The following is a 14,926-nucleotide window of genomic DNA, read 5'->3' as shown; positions in this document are numbered from 1 at the left end:
GGGAGATTAATCCTTTCTTATAATAAGTCTAAAACCAGAACCATTTTGCCAAAGTTGCTCAGCTCTTCTATTTTGTGGGGCTGGAATACGGTCCCCTCATTCAAGTACATATTCACTAACTTTCTCCTTTTGTTTCTTTCACTGCCTTAAACTTGGCTATCCTGGGATTTCCTCTTTAGACCAGGCTGGCCTCAAACTCAGAGATCTGCCTGCCTCTGCCTCCCTGGTGCTGGGATTAAAGGTGTGCATCACCACACCTGGCCCTAAAATTTTCTTTAATCCTTTTTCAGGAGTGGGAAGTTTACTTAGGTGGGGTCATTACTCACTTTACTCCAATTCGAATCAGGCTTTTCTTTAAATTTTGTAATCTCCCTGAGCACTGGATTTAGCTCCATTATATGTTCTGATTCTCCTTTTCTCCTCAAATTATACGTTTTGTATTTCTTTTTGCCATGTTTTCTCTTCTCCATTTTAGATCTACGTAAGACTGACACTAATAACCATATGACACAGTCAATACTAGACTGTCTTTAATTCTCTGCTGCCAGCAACAGCAATGCAAAACACTTCACTTTAGTTTCAGATAGACTTCTTGGACAAGGGCAAAAAGCAGCCACATTCTTCATTAAAATATCACAAGAACAATCTTTAAGGGACTTACTAATAATCTTCTCCTCTAAAACATTTTGAGTCAGACCATCCTATTTTATGTTAATCTCAGCATAAATAGAAGTATTTATGCTTCTACCAGTATTGTCCATTAAACTCCACCTAAAGTGTGTAATTGCTTTCCTAATATGAAATAACCCGCCGCCTAGAATAAGCATGATCAGGCATGTCACAACCATACTCTAACAATGATACTAATTTCTGTCTTAGTCAATGACCATGACCATGACAATTCTTATAAAGGAAAAACATTTAATTGTGACTGATTTGCAGTTTAGAAGTTTAGTCCATTGCCATCATGGTGGGGATCATGGAAGCACCCAGGCACACATGGTGCTAGAGAGGAAGCTGAGAGTTCTACATCTGTCAGCAGGAAACAAGAAGAGAGAGCATTGGGCCTGGCTTGAGTATTTAACCTTCCCAAAACTCATCCCAGTTGACACACAAGTCCACAATAGTGCCACTCCCTGATGACCCATGTTCAAATCTATGAGCCCCTGGGGACCATTCTTATTCAAACCATCACACTGTATTAATTGGAAAATTAGTTCTATTTATATCTGTATATATTTGCATATTATGCAGCTTATAAGAATATTCATTTGGTGTTCCTTTAAATGTAGGATATCATGTATCCCAACCTGTCTTTGTAGCTGAGAATGAAATCCTACTGCCTCATTTCTGTGATTATATCAGGCAATCTTTCTACCAAGTGAGCTATACCACTAGCCTAAATATTTATTCCCTAAGAGAAAAAGAATAAATGTCATTCGATGACTGCTTGCTCATTTTCAAATGAAAGTTAGTTTTTTCCAAGGAAGTCTCACTGGGGAAACAATCTACTTTCAAGAGAAGATCCTATGACCAGCAGTAGATGGCCAAGAGCAACAAACACAATAGCATTTTGGGAAGTTCCTTGTCTCACAATGTCCTCCTAGTACTTTACCTTTTCTCTCTTTTTTTAAAAAATTCTGATTTTTTAAATTTTAATATATATATATCTATATATATCTATATATATATATATCCTACACATCCTTTACATATTTATTTTGGCTTCCAGTTTAGTGTTCTTATGGGATTCCTGAGTGTGTCTATGAGTGCATCTTAGTGTCTGGTGCCTCCTCTTTTGCTCTTTCTATTTGTTTGTTTTTTCTATTTCTGATATGATAGTTGTTTTTTTATTTTATTATTATTTAACAGAAGCCTATTTATTTATAATGAGAGACAGAAAGAGAATGGTTGTAGATGGGAGGGGAAGTAGAGAAGACCAGGGAAGGATATTAACGGTGGGGAAGCTAGTGTAATCAGTATATATTATGTGAAAAAAATCAAATAACTATTTTCAACTAAAGAAAAGAAAAAGAAGAAAATATTGCTTTACTGGGGAAGGAGGAAGAAGCCATGAGCAACACACTGTCACCGTGCTTTGCGTTTTTAAAGAGTAGAAATGATTTCATGATTTGCTTAGAAATGATTTGAAATACAGCAAAATAAATCAAAAAGTATTTTTCATTAACTTTTATATTAGTTAGTAAGTTAATTATATTCTCCTCTGAAAGAAAAAATAATTTTTTCTTCTATATAGACAAGAAACTTTGGTGGGCAGATCAAAACTTAGCTCAACTCGGAACTTGTAACAAGAAAGATGGAAGAAACCTCACTGTCCTACGAAACAAGACTTCCGGGGTTGTGCACATGAAAGTGTATGACAAAGAAGTACAACAAGGTATGTCCCTCCATGATGAATGTATGATACTGCTCAAGTAAGGTCTTCTCACTTTCCTACTGCTTTCTCAAGCAAATAATCTGTGGGCTCTTTTTCTAGCCTTTAGTTACAAGTTTGGGTTAGGAAACCTTGCCTAATATTGAAGAGAAATGTCTTTCACATAATAGGCATAATTTTTAAGCATTGGAAATTCTTCTGTAAGATATTCAATTTTTCACTTAATTGACAGTTTTATCTAGTACTTGACTATAAATTGCAGATATACAAAAAATTAAATAAAAAATTTATACTATGTAATGTTTTCAGAGGTCTTCAAATGCACCACGTTGACGTAAGAATCTCACATCCAAAGCACAGTATCGTTTGGCTTTGCACATTCCCATCTTTGTTTCACTTGTCCACGTGGTGGAGAATGCAATGGAGTGAAAGTTAGCAGATGGTTTTCATAGATGGACTTGTCACAGGACTAAGATGAGAGGTGGATTAGAGATCTGGGCCAAGTGTAGCTGAGCTCTTGCTAGTCCTTTCTTAGTCTTTGCTACAGGGTGTATGACATTAGCGTAATCCTCTTCTGAAAATAAAGTCAGTCTCCACATAAGCCTCCCACATGCTTAAAGCCTTCTCCACATAATACTTCCTACAATCCTTCTTCCTCTGCCTCTTCCTTAAATACCCCACATACACATGCTGCTTCCTTAAATACAGTTTCCTAATTTTAGTTTCTGCCTTGAAAATCTTTTCCTTCACCTACATTTCTTCTCAAAGTAAGCTTCAAAACTGTATTTTGACATTAAGAAGGGGGGTTTAATACAAATAATTTGGAATATGTAAACCAAATAAGAGAAAAGGAGAGGCAAAAGAAGTGTACAGCATTCATGAAGGCTGGGTTTGCTGGTGATAGCCATTGCAAGCTGCCAGAACAGCCGTAGGCACAATACAAAATAGAGTGGTAACTGCCATCCATTTCAAAGACTGAAATTTTTGTCTCAATTCCTTGCTGGGGTCAAGGAGAGTATATCTTTTCTTGGAATAGTAAAAAGGATTATTTTAAATTTAATGTTATATGATTAAGTTTCCTTTATTGTTGAGAAGACATCAACTCATAGATGACCTGTGCATGCAAATCTATATTCCTTCCAGGATTTTTAAGTAATTTTCTTTGAATATTTTCATTCAGCTATATCATGTGTTTTAAACATATTCACCACCAAATTCGATTATCTTTTTTTCTGCTCTTGCCTGTAATCCTTTTCCTTCTCCTACTCTCATTTCTGCGGTCTTATTGTATGAATCTGTAAAAAAAAACTTATGTGTTATTTGTCTTTCTGACTTTGGATTACTTTCTATACTATACTCATCTCTAGGTGTATCATTTTTCTATGAAGGCAAGACAAGACAAAAAGAAATAGTATTTCATCTTTTATGTCTTAATAAAATGCCAATGCGTTTGTGTGTATATTTTGTTTTATCATCTGTTAATAAATACATAGGATGTTTTTATAAGATAGTTACTATAATAGTGCTGCAATAAACATATAAGTATGTATGTCTTCAGTATGTCAACTGAGAGTCATGTATGGAATGTACTCAGCAATTTCATGACTGGGTCATATACTCTATTTTTATTTTTGCTATTGAACCTCCATACTGATAACTATAATACCTCAATTAATTTATATTCTACCAACAGCCTATGATTTTGATTCCTTAATGATTGCTGTTATTTTTCCCTGATGACTAATCACACAGAGTCTACATTAGATATAAACTAATTGGCCCATTAGTTCAGGCTTCTTATTAGCTCTTGTAGCTTATATTAACCCATTATTCTTATCTATGTTAGCTACTTGGCTCGGTACCTTTTTCAGTGATACAGGTCACATCCTGCTTCTTCGGTGGGCTGGGCAGGATTCAGAGGAATGAGCATCCTCCTTCCTAGAATTCTCTTGTTCTAATTGCTCCACCTCTACTTCCTGTCTTGTTGACCCACCTATACTTTCTGCCTGGCCAATCAGTGTTTATTTAAAACATGATTGACAGAATACAGACAATTCTCTCGCACAAGCTTGAGTTTGATCCACACACAGAAAACCAATAAGTAAATAAATATTGGTATTCATGTCATGTATATAATACTATGTTATTTGTGATAGTCAGTAAAATGTAGTAAGACATTTTATGTCTATTCAATACAAGCTTATTTAGTACAAAAGTATAAAATTGATAATGCCATTATCAATTTCATTGTATAGTACACAACGTACATATTTCTGAGACATATCTAAACACGGCCTCAGAAAGTACAGCACACACAGAAACAGGGAGAGAGCAAGAAGCAATCCCAACCAAAATGCCCAGAGATAAGAAGGTCTTTGCCTTTCAAGACATAAACAACACATACTTCTTGTGAAACTGCAAATCAATTTTGTAGATAGTGGTTCTGATAAGTTTTCAGGGCGATGAGTTTATAAATGACTCTTGATTCTGCTCTTCTTAGCTTCATGCCCCTTACCTAGAAGTTTTGACTCTATAGGTGCCACTGGGTGATAAATGCAACGTGAAAGTGTCTGACCCGGTGGTAACACACAACTGCACCATTCTCGCTGGAAAATGCTGAGAAAAGCATCTGTTTGAAAGACAACGCCATTAACAGAATCACTGTCGGTAGCTTGAAAGCTTCATTAGAATGAAATATGAGCAATTTAAGGCTCTTTAAGGTGTTAACATTATTACCTCCTTAGATTTCAAAGTACAACTAACTGCTTCATTCATCTTTCTTGACACAGATCACTGGAGAGTTGAGGTTCTTGTAGTCAAGTGGACTTTCCAGCTCCACTTGTCATTTAGGGTGTGAGCTGTGAACGCCAACCTCACTACAAAATGCTAATCCAGACTCCTACTTGCAACCTGATAATCACTGAAATTGCCCCCATGTACATCTTTATATATGAAAATGGAAATACTTAAAGTATAACAAATTTCATTATTCTTTTCTATATTTTGTGTTAAAATATAGAATGTGTTCTATATTTTGTGTTAAAAATGCTTGTTTATATCAACAAGTAAGTGTAAAATATATTGCTAGCATTGTAGTTGCACTACCCACCTGCAGCTGCCGTGCTGTTTTCTACTTTCCCCATAATTATGCTAATATTATAAAGTTCTCGCATTCCTTTACTTTCATGTATTCATTCTATTCCTAGACTTATTTTCCTGTATTTTTTCATCTCTCTCAGCTCTCCTCCTCATGTAGTGTTCTTTTAAATTTTGTGTTGAAACACCACTTGCCCAGATCTTCCCAGGCGTCAGGCTTTGGCATTAGTTGAAGCAAGCAAGCATCATACAAGCACCTATATGTGGACTAGCATGAAGTTAACATGTATCCACATGCTTTCCATACAATCAAGCACATGCGTGGTCAGTCAAGAATGTCAAACAGTTGTTAATGTAGCTGTCTTCTTGTTAAAAAATATCAGAGATCTGAACTGTCTCTCCCTTTAAGTCACCTTGAGAAAAAGGGGGAATGAGTCAGCTGCCTCCCTAGCTCATATAACAGATGCTTGGAATTCTTTTAAAACTTCAAGTTCCTTCAATATTGCTGAGCTATGGACAAAGAAATGAGCTGAGAATGTGTTTCATCTCCCACATAAAGAATATTTCACACTCAAGAATGACAGAGATAGTGACCGATTCTGTTGAGCAATTAAACCCGCGAATTCAGAAAATGAGAAATAATGAAGCAAGTTGGCATTTTGAACCTCCCATAGAGTCCTGCTGATGCACTGCTCTCAGCAGGCTTTGTGATGGTCACCAGATTTCTGAACTTTGTAGCAGAGCTTTACCCCATTAAATACCATTCAAATTGTCCTAGAACAATAAAATTGTAAAAATTTGAAGGAATTTACAGGGTGGACTGTAAATTACTTAACTTTGTGCTGCAGATTTAATTAATACAATGGAAAATCTGTATAGAATATCAACGTGGGATTACCTGACTAATATTTGTTTTTGTCACCTTACAGGAATGGGGATAATTAACATGCCAATTAATTGCATGATTTGTTTGGGTGTGTTTGAAATATATTTTAAAGGAATTATGTTCTTTGGGCTACAGAAAATAATTTCTTTGCTTTAAAAGTAATTTAAAAACATGTATGCATGCATAAATCCTGTCCTTTTAGAGGTGAAGCTACATTTGAGTCAGAAAGGAAATACTGCCTTTTTGTGTGACCTTACAACATTTTAAGGTCTCTAACAGCAGGACATGATGACACATGCTCCAAAGCCATCACTTGAGAAGCTGAGATAAGAGGGTCATGGATTCTAGATCAGCTGAGCATTATCTAGTGAGCTCTGATTCAATAAACAAAATCCCAAAGGCCAGAAATTAAAGTGTTAATGACAGTTTTCATGAAAAATCCAATTTCTTCTTTTTCATATGACCTGTGATACTGTTTCATTGTTTTGGAGGGCATGATTCAATCATAATCTGTCACTTAAAGTTATTTGAAAGACAGATGTCATATCCTATATAAACCAGCTACATTTAGAAAAAAATACACATATTTGTTTACATTTTTCATATCTATATGTCTCTTATGTTCTTTACTAATTTATTTTTTATGTTTGCTTTGTTTTCCTTCTCTACAGGCAGCAATTCTTGCCACCTAAATAATGGTGGGTGCTCTCAGCTTTGTTTACCTACATCGGAAACAACCAGGACTTGCATGTGTACTGTGGGATACTATCTCCGGAAGAACCGCATGTCATGCCAAGGTAAATGTTCACAAGAATTTACTATGGTGTGTACATGCCACAGAGATTTTAGGAAGCCACTGCTTGTTACCAATTAGAAGAGTAAAACACTGTCTTGTTATTAGGGCAATAGTTGTGTGAGTAACTTGTTAAAACCTTAACAGTGTCTTCGTCTAAGAGTAGTTTAGACCAAGACCAAATTTGAGTTTGCCAGTCATGTCTCTCCTTCTGTATTCCATCTATTTGTAGTCTGTGTCTCTCTGGTGCCTGTGTGCCTGCGTGTGTGTGTGTGTGTGTGTGTGTGTGTGTGTGTGTGTGTGTCTGTTCTTTCTGTTCTTTACAGACATTTATTGAACAGTGCAGAAAACATGGCACAGCAACAAGGGGATTTTTTCTTACAGAAATCTGTAAGAGCATCATAAGGCAAGAGCTACTTTACTAATCCCAACTGACCCAAAGCACCAGTCGAAACACAAACTGATTTTTTCAACTTATATACATATTGCTTTTGACATTTATTTATGCTGGATATTGGTTCTTTTTAAGGTTATTTTAAACCTCTTTGACTGCTCCTTCTAGAAATGATTGTCACAACAACAACACGCACACACACAAAAACACACACACATTATTCTGGACTAGAGGCATGTAGAAGAGTATAGTTTTAAGACTAAACTGATCATTTAGTTTATCTTATAATTGCTAATTATCTGGGAAGTCCAAGGCTTAGTAAGTTTGGCTACATTGTTACCTTAAAGTCAGGAAAAACTAGTAAACATGCTGAGTTCACAATAAGAAGACAGATTGAGCACATAGTTAAAGGTTGACTTGATTACAAGAACTTTCAGAAAAAGCTATCCCCACAAAAGAGTTTGCTACTTAGCTACATACAAAGGCATTTAATAGGTTGGAAATATTTGAAGTATCACTCTTTCTTCTAAGATGTACTCATTTCTGTTACATTTGTCTATTTATTTATTGGGGTGATGCACATGTTACAGCATGGGTATGGAGGCCAGATGACAATTTGTGGTGGGTAAGGGTTTTCTATACGGATCTAGCGGATGGAACTAAGTAAGGTCCTCAGCCTTGGTGACAAGTACTTTTATCTGCTGAACTGTCTTGCCAGCCTAAGACTTTGCCATTTCCAGAAAATAATTTGGACAATTTGAAAAAAATAAAATCTTCAACCAATGAAGTAACTTCTATATTCACCTTGAATGACCAAAGTTGGGGTAAAGAGCTGTGGTTGCTTTGGTGGGATTATTGTACAAGATAAACTCAGTTCTATTAATTGTTTTCAATCATTTAGACAAAACATCACCAAGAAGTGAAACCACAGATTTGCATATTTGAAGGACAAAGGCATTTTCTGGGAGGAAACTGTGCCACGCTAAGGGTTGCAGATTCTCTTTTAATTTCATAGTCTGTATGTGTGTTGCTTCACAAAATGCTCATTTCTTTAATCATATTGGGTAGCCAATGATAAGAACTCAGTTTTACCTTAAACGATGTCTTAGTTTCATTTGGGAAAACACATCAGAATTATGAATAATTTCATTCAAAATAGAATAGATAAATGGCACTTATTTTATGCCAGACACTGTTTAAAGGATCTTGAACCTTTCTAACTTCCTCCCCCTCCTTTTAAATTGATGAGTTGGATCCCTGTCACCCAACTTGATATATCATAAAACTGAGACAAATAATTTTATTTTATTAATATATATATCAATAATAAACATATATGTATTTCCAATATCTTGAAGAATTCACAAGCATTACCATGTGGACCTCTGGCAGTAAACTTATATCTATGTGTTTATTTTAGGAGGAAGTCATTATTATATTCAAAAATGTATTCTGGGTAAATCTTAATACCTTATTTCTTTGCCCATTTGAATCTAAATGAATTGAGAAATGAACTGTGTACCTTAAAAACTATAAATATCTATTACAACAATAGCAATGACATAGCTGTGTAACATGAAAGCCATTATTTTACAGTAGCAAGTATATATTTATATTTTAGAGAATACAGAATGCCCTTTGTCCATGAGGCCAAACATTCTGGGAAGATCCACTTTAGAGCTTTTGTCAGTGATCTCATACGAAGGGCATTGCTGACCAAGAACCTTTCAGGTTCACCCACTTGGCTCCTGGGATGTGACCTGTGATCTTAGAAACCCTCTGAGAAATTGCAGTGCACACCAGAGTTTCAGGGCCTCAGCTTATCTATATTTCAACCATGGGAACTACACAGCTAGAGAAGTTTCATGAAACTAAGAAATGCATTCACTAATAAAAATTTCTATCCTGGAAATTATATCAAAGGGTCATTATGTAAAATATTCATTTTGAACTTTCTTTCCTCTACTTAGGTATAGAATCCTTTCTTATGTACTCTGTTCACGAAGGAATCCGGGGAATCCCTCTTGAACCAAGTGACAAAATGGATGCTCTGATGCCTATATCCGGGACTGCCTTTGCTGTGGGGATAGACTTCCATGCGGGTAAGTAGACTCCAGTAATAATTTATGTATAATGCTCTCTTGACTCAGAAAACACAATGGCAATTCGACTCTCAATCTGTATTTGGATAGTCAAGTTGAATGAAATTAGGATGATTTTTTTAGCCTATTACAAATTATTCTAATTACATTTTGTTTGCAAAAAAACCAAGTATATGCTTTCTTTCTAAATAGTAATAATGGGTGCATATTTTATGTCATGTTTGAAAATTGGTTGTTTTCTTATTTTTTTTTTACTTTCATCTAGTTATAAGTATAAAAACATCACAAGTAAAGTCGTCTAATTACACTCTTTTCCAGATCGTCTAATAACAATTTTCAATTTATCTTTCTTGTATATTTTAAAGATAAAAAATATGACTTAATGTACTATTCACAATAATCAGCTTTGTCATCTTTTGGTCTTAAGAACAACTTTTAGAATAAAATAAGTTGAGGTTAATTTTCAGTGTTTTCTATCAAATGTGTAGTAGACCATTATATCAATATGATCTTTCCCATGATATTTCTGCTTTGAAACTATTTTCATTTTGTCAAAACATATTTTAGGATCAAAAACCCATTGCCATTGTTCTTGAGTTCTCAGTAGTCCTCATTGTCCGCTATGTTCAGCAAGTCCGGTTTTATCCCATGCTTTTTCAGACTCAGGCCAGGTGGCCTTGGTGAATTCCCGAAAGAACATCCCCATTGTCTCAGAGTGTGGGTGTACCCCTGGCTTTGGGGGGGCCTGGGCAGTTTGGATGCTCAACTTACTAAACCTGGATGGAGGTGGGCGGTCCTTGGACTTCCCACAGGTCAGGGAACCCTGATTGCTCTTCAAGCTGATGAGGGAGAGGGACTTGATCAGGGGAGGGGGAGGGAAATGGGAGGCGGTGGCGAGGAAGAGGCAGAAATCCTCAATAAATAAAAAAAATAAAATAAAAACAAGTAAAAAAATTCTTATCTGTTAAATTCTTAAGGTATAAACTTATTGAAAATATTTTCTTAATGGATAATTAATAGTAAGATAATTTCTATACCTTTTAATGTAGCATGTGTGGGGAGGCAGAGTGGCTTTAATTTCATGTGCTTTCACAAACAATGGAAGAAAGCAACCAAAGACCACAAGGCTGCTGTGGGTAGTATAAATTTACCATAGGAAATTAATGGTAAACACGGCTGAATGTCTTGAAGCCAGCAAGTTGGGGGACAGGTAAGTGCTAAAGTCAAAGGCAGCAGCTGTGCTAATGGTGGCACTCTCGTCTCATTTATGCTCACATCTCTTATTTTACACCACAGATTTTAAAGCTATATAAACCAATTTGTTGGTCTCTCATCTTAAGTTTCACATTTCCTGTGTTCATGTTTCCGTATTGAAATGCTCACGGGGAATTCCAGTGCTCCTGTAATAAAAAACTTATCTAATATCAAAAAGCTACTAGCTCTCTGATTTGTAATGTTCAATTGCGGAATTCTTAAAATATTAAAAGTTGTCTTTGGGCTGAACAAATGGCTCAGTGGTTAAGAATGCCTGTTTCTCCTACAGAGGGCTCAGGTTCAGTCCCAGCTGGCACTTCCCTACCCTTCGGAACTCAAGTTCCATGTGCTCTGGCATCCTGTCTGACATTTATAAGAACCAGACACGTGTGCGCAGTACATACATGTAGACAAAAACACTCATACACATAAAATCAAGATGATATATCCTTTTGTTTTTTATCTTTGCTTATCAGTACATGGACTTCTAGTGACAACATTGTTTTTCTCCTTTGCTATAATATATTTTTTGATGTTTGAAAATTTGGGAGATCTTTAAAAACTTGTTCAAAGATGACTTTTTTGTTTTTTTGTATCTTTTTATTTTTATTTTATATTATTATTATTATTATTATTATTATTATTATTATTATTGCTATACTAGAGCTCACTATGTAGACTAGGCTTCAAACTCATTGAAATATGCCTGTATCTATGCTATGAGTTCGGAATTAATGGTGTTTGCCACGACACACAGTACCAAAGCCATTTTTTCTTAAATAAGTTATTTTGCACAAAATCCTTGATACCATATAGACACAAATGTCCTATATTTGTTTGTTTTAGGTTTATGTGTATAAGTCTGAACATATGTGTGTACTTGCCCGCATGAAATGTCCACAGAGGCAGGACTTCTGTGGCATATGGGTACTGAGAACTGAACCCAAGTCCTCTACAAGAGAATCAAGTACTATTAATCACTGAGCCATTTATACAGCCTGTAAGCTTCTGATACTTTAAAAAAATGCTTTCTGCAAAAGGGAATACCAAAAAGAAATGTTTTATTAAACATTATGGTAATTCTGCCAAAAGCATATTACAATTTTTGACCTACTATTGATCAAACCACTTCATTACTTATGAAAGATTTATTACTTTATATTGTATAATATACCTTGATTTTTATACACATGACTTTTCCTTACAACTTTATTATATGATTCATTAAGTGAAAAACTAAGAAAATTTGGACTTTTATGTGTATTCATTTTAACTTAGTACAAGGTCTAATATGTTAGCTCATATTTCATTGTTTGAAAGACTCATTAGTTATCTTTGAAAATATATGATTAAATTTCCATGAAGCAGTAACATTAAAAGTAAAAAGATATTAATATTCTGATTCTGTCATAACAATAAATTTCAAGAGTAAACTAATTATTTGTAGCAGTTAAAAACACTCATTGTGGTTTTATGTCTAGAAAAGGTTAAACCGGATAACGTAGTATAATTTTCTTTGTAGGCAATAATCATCTACTTATTTCAATAATTCAATAATTGTTAATACAATATTCTTAATTCATACTAAAGTATCTTTTCATCAGCAGAAATTATTAGTTTTAGATAAATTATTTTATGTCAACTAGTTTTTTAAAAATACTTAGTCTTTAAATGTTTCATATGTCTTTACAAATATTTTAAAAGACTATGTCCACCATTATCTCTCTTTAACCGTTTCCAGTACTCCCAACCACTTCACCATCCCAACTTTATATCCTCCATTTTTGTCGTTATTAGTAGCCCCTCTAGTGCTGCCCATACATTCCTAATATGTGAACATCCATTGTTATGTGGACATCAAACAGCTGCAAGATCCCTAAAGGAGAGTGACCCTCCCTCTCTTATGAAATATCAACTTCTAATGGTTCCTTTGCAAAAAGTAGATCTCTGGGGACCCTTCCCAGTTTGTGCTTGAATCTAGACTGATTTCATGTAATGCAACTCACAACAACAGCAGTTAATTGCATAGCCATGCCGTGTCCAGCACTCTGAATATTATAACTCAGCTATGAGTTCTTACATTCTCTCCACCCACCCTTCATGAAGTCCTGAACCTCACAGGGAGAGGTGAGTATGGATATTCAGACACAGCTGAGTACTTGTGAGTACAATACTTGTACTCTTGACCACTTAGGAGTGTGGTGATTTGAAAGACAAGGGCCCCTACAAAAGGCATGCCACTATTAGGAGGTGTTGCCTTGTTGGAGTAAGTGTGGTATTATTGGAGGAAGTGTGCCACTGTAGGGGCAGGCTTTGAGGTCTCCTATGCTCAAGCTATGCCCAGTGTGGGACCAATTTCTTCTCTTGCCTGAGGATCAAGATGTAGAACTCTCTCAGCTACCTCTCCAGCACCATGTCTGGCTGCCTGCTGCCATGTCCCTTCATGATAATAATGGACTATATCTCTGAAACTGTAAGCCACCCCAATTAAACGTTTTCTTTATAAGAGTTGTGATGGTGTCTCATCACAGCAATAGAAACTCTAACTAAGACAATGAGTTGCATTAACTACTATATACTTGAAGAAGAAGCTGAATGTTTAATGTAGAGTTCCAGAAAAAAAATATTTTATATGACCTGCTTCTTCTAAATAAAATATTCAGGCTTATCACGTAGATACAGTGTTCAGGCATAACCTATTATCTTTCCTGTCAGGAGAAGGTAACAATGCAACACCTGCTTCGAAACTAGGGGGTGGAAAATGAAGACATAAGTCAACCAACATTGAGAGGAGCCCTAATATAGCACAAGAGAACTTGAATTTCAGTGCCCACTCAAATCATTTATGAGCTCTTTGGTTTCAGCAAAGTATTTATTTGTTTATTTTAGTCTCAGTTTCCTTATTTGTAAAACATGCAGAAACATCTAGACAGTATGCATGCACATTTAACACAATGTTCAATACACGAGGCGCTCAGAGTCTATAATCACATTCAATAAAGAACATATGAGTTATGGCATATAAAATGAATAGAAAACATATGTACTTTCTTGATAGTGTGTTTCTAGGCAGCTATTTACATAGACTAGTAGGCATTTCTTTACTACATTGGGGCATCAGAAAATGATTGGAGATAATTTTTCTGGTGACGACAAACCTTACACCCACCTCATTATCAGTCTCTGAAGCCGATACTTAAAGAGTGCGAACATTACCATCCGCACACAATCCTGAAATGCCAACCTTGAGCCTGGCATACAGTACTTTGACAACTACCAGACATGGTAATGAGATGATGGTGTTCGTGATAGTATATGGGCTCCAACAATTTCGCAAGACTTCTGTGCTCCCATGAGCTGTGCGGTCTCCTTCAGCTCACCGCTTTGAAGATATGTTAGAGTTAGAATGGGTCCCACTGCTTGATTTATCATGTCATTAAAGACAATATGCATGCCTTTAATGTCGTGTAGAAAATTTGCTTCCGGATGGAGGAAATAAAAATAATTGGATTATTCCACATAGAGAAAGAAAACAAATAATGTTTGGCTTGTCAATCTCTATCTACATTTTCTCCCAGCTCTCTTTATATGTTTGCCCAGTTATAAGTTTTCCCAGTGTCCTCCCTGCAGCTACTCTATCTCTTTATCCATTACTGACACTCATTTCAGGAACTTAATGACCATTTCCTCTAATTTCCCACAGATTTTTTTTTACAGACAATAGATACAAGGAACACGGAACTCAGACACATGCAGGTTTCCATCCTACATGTTCTGTATTGGAGTTCTGGAACAGTGATGCCAGACAAAATCACTGTACATTAATAGGTTAATGAAAGTTATAGATGAATTGTGAAAACTATTAGGAACCATGTACAATAAAAAGAGTGTAACATCTGTCGGGACATTTTAGGATCAGTTTCCTTTGCTGATGTTACTCAGTTGCGATACAATTTTGTCAAATCAATATGTAGTGTCCTAATTTTCTTTTTCTCTAAGGCGAAGT

The 14,926-nt window shown here is 35.6% G+C and overlaps 1 protein-coding gene across 1 annotated transcript in view; it reads left to right on the top strand.

The window, feature by feature from the left end:
• Lrp1b (LDL receptor related protein 1B) overlaps positions 1 to 14,926 on the top strand; it is a 1,800,012-nt gene that overhangs the window by 1,285,690 nt on the left and 499,396 nt on the right. Inside the window, exons 33-35 of the mRNA XM_026778709.1 lie at positions 2,258 to 2,398; positions 7,049 to 7,174; positions 9,535 to 9,666. Of these exons, the coding sequence (XP_026634510.1) occupies positions 2,258 to 2,398; positions 7,049 to 7,174; positions 9,535 to 9,666 (399 nt within the window). The remainder of the gene's footprint in view (positions 1 to 2,257; positions 2,399 to 7,048; positions 7,175 to 9,534; positions 9,667 to 14,926) is intronic.

This window comes from Microtus ochrogaster, chromosome 4, assembly GCF_000317375.1.
Source record: "Microtus ochrogaster isolate Prairie Vole_2 chromosome 4, MicOch1.0, whole genome shotgun sequence".
Lineage (NCBI taxonomy): Eukaryota > Metazoa > Chordata > Mammalia > Rodentia > Cricetidae > Microtus > Microtus ochrogaster.
This window is presented reverse-complemented; position numbering and strand designations above follow the sequence as displayed.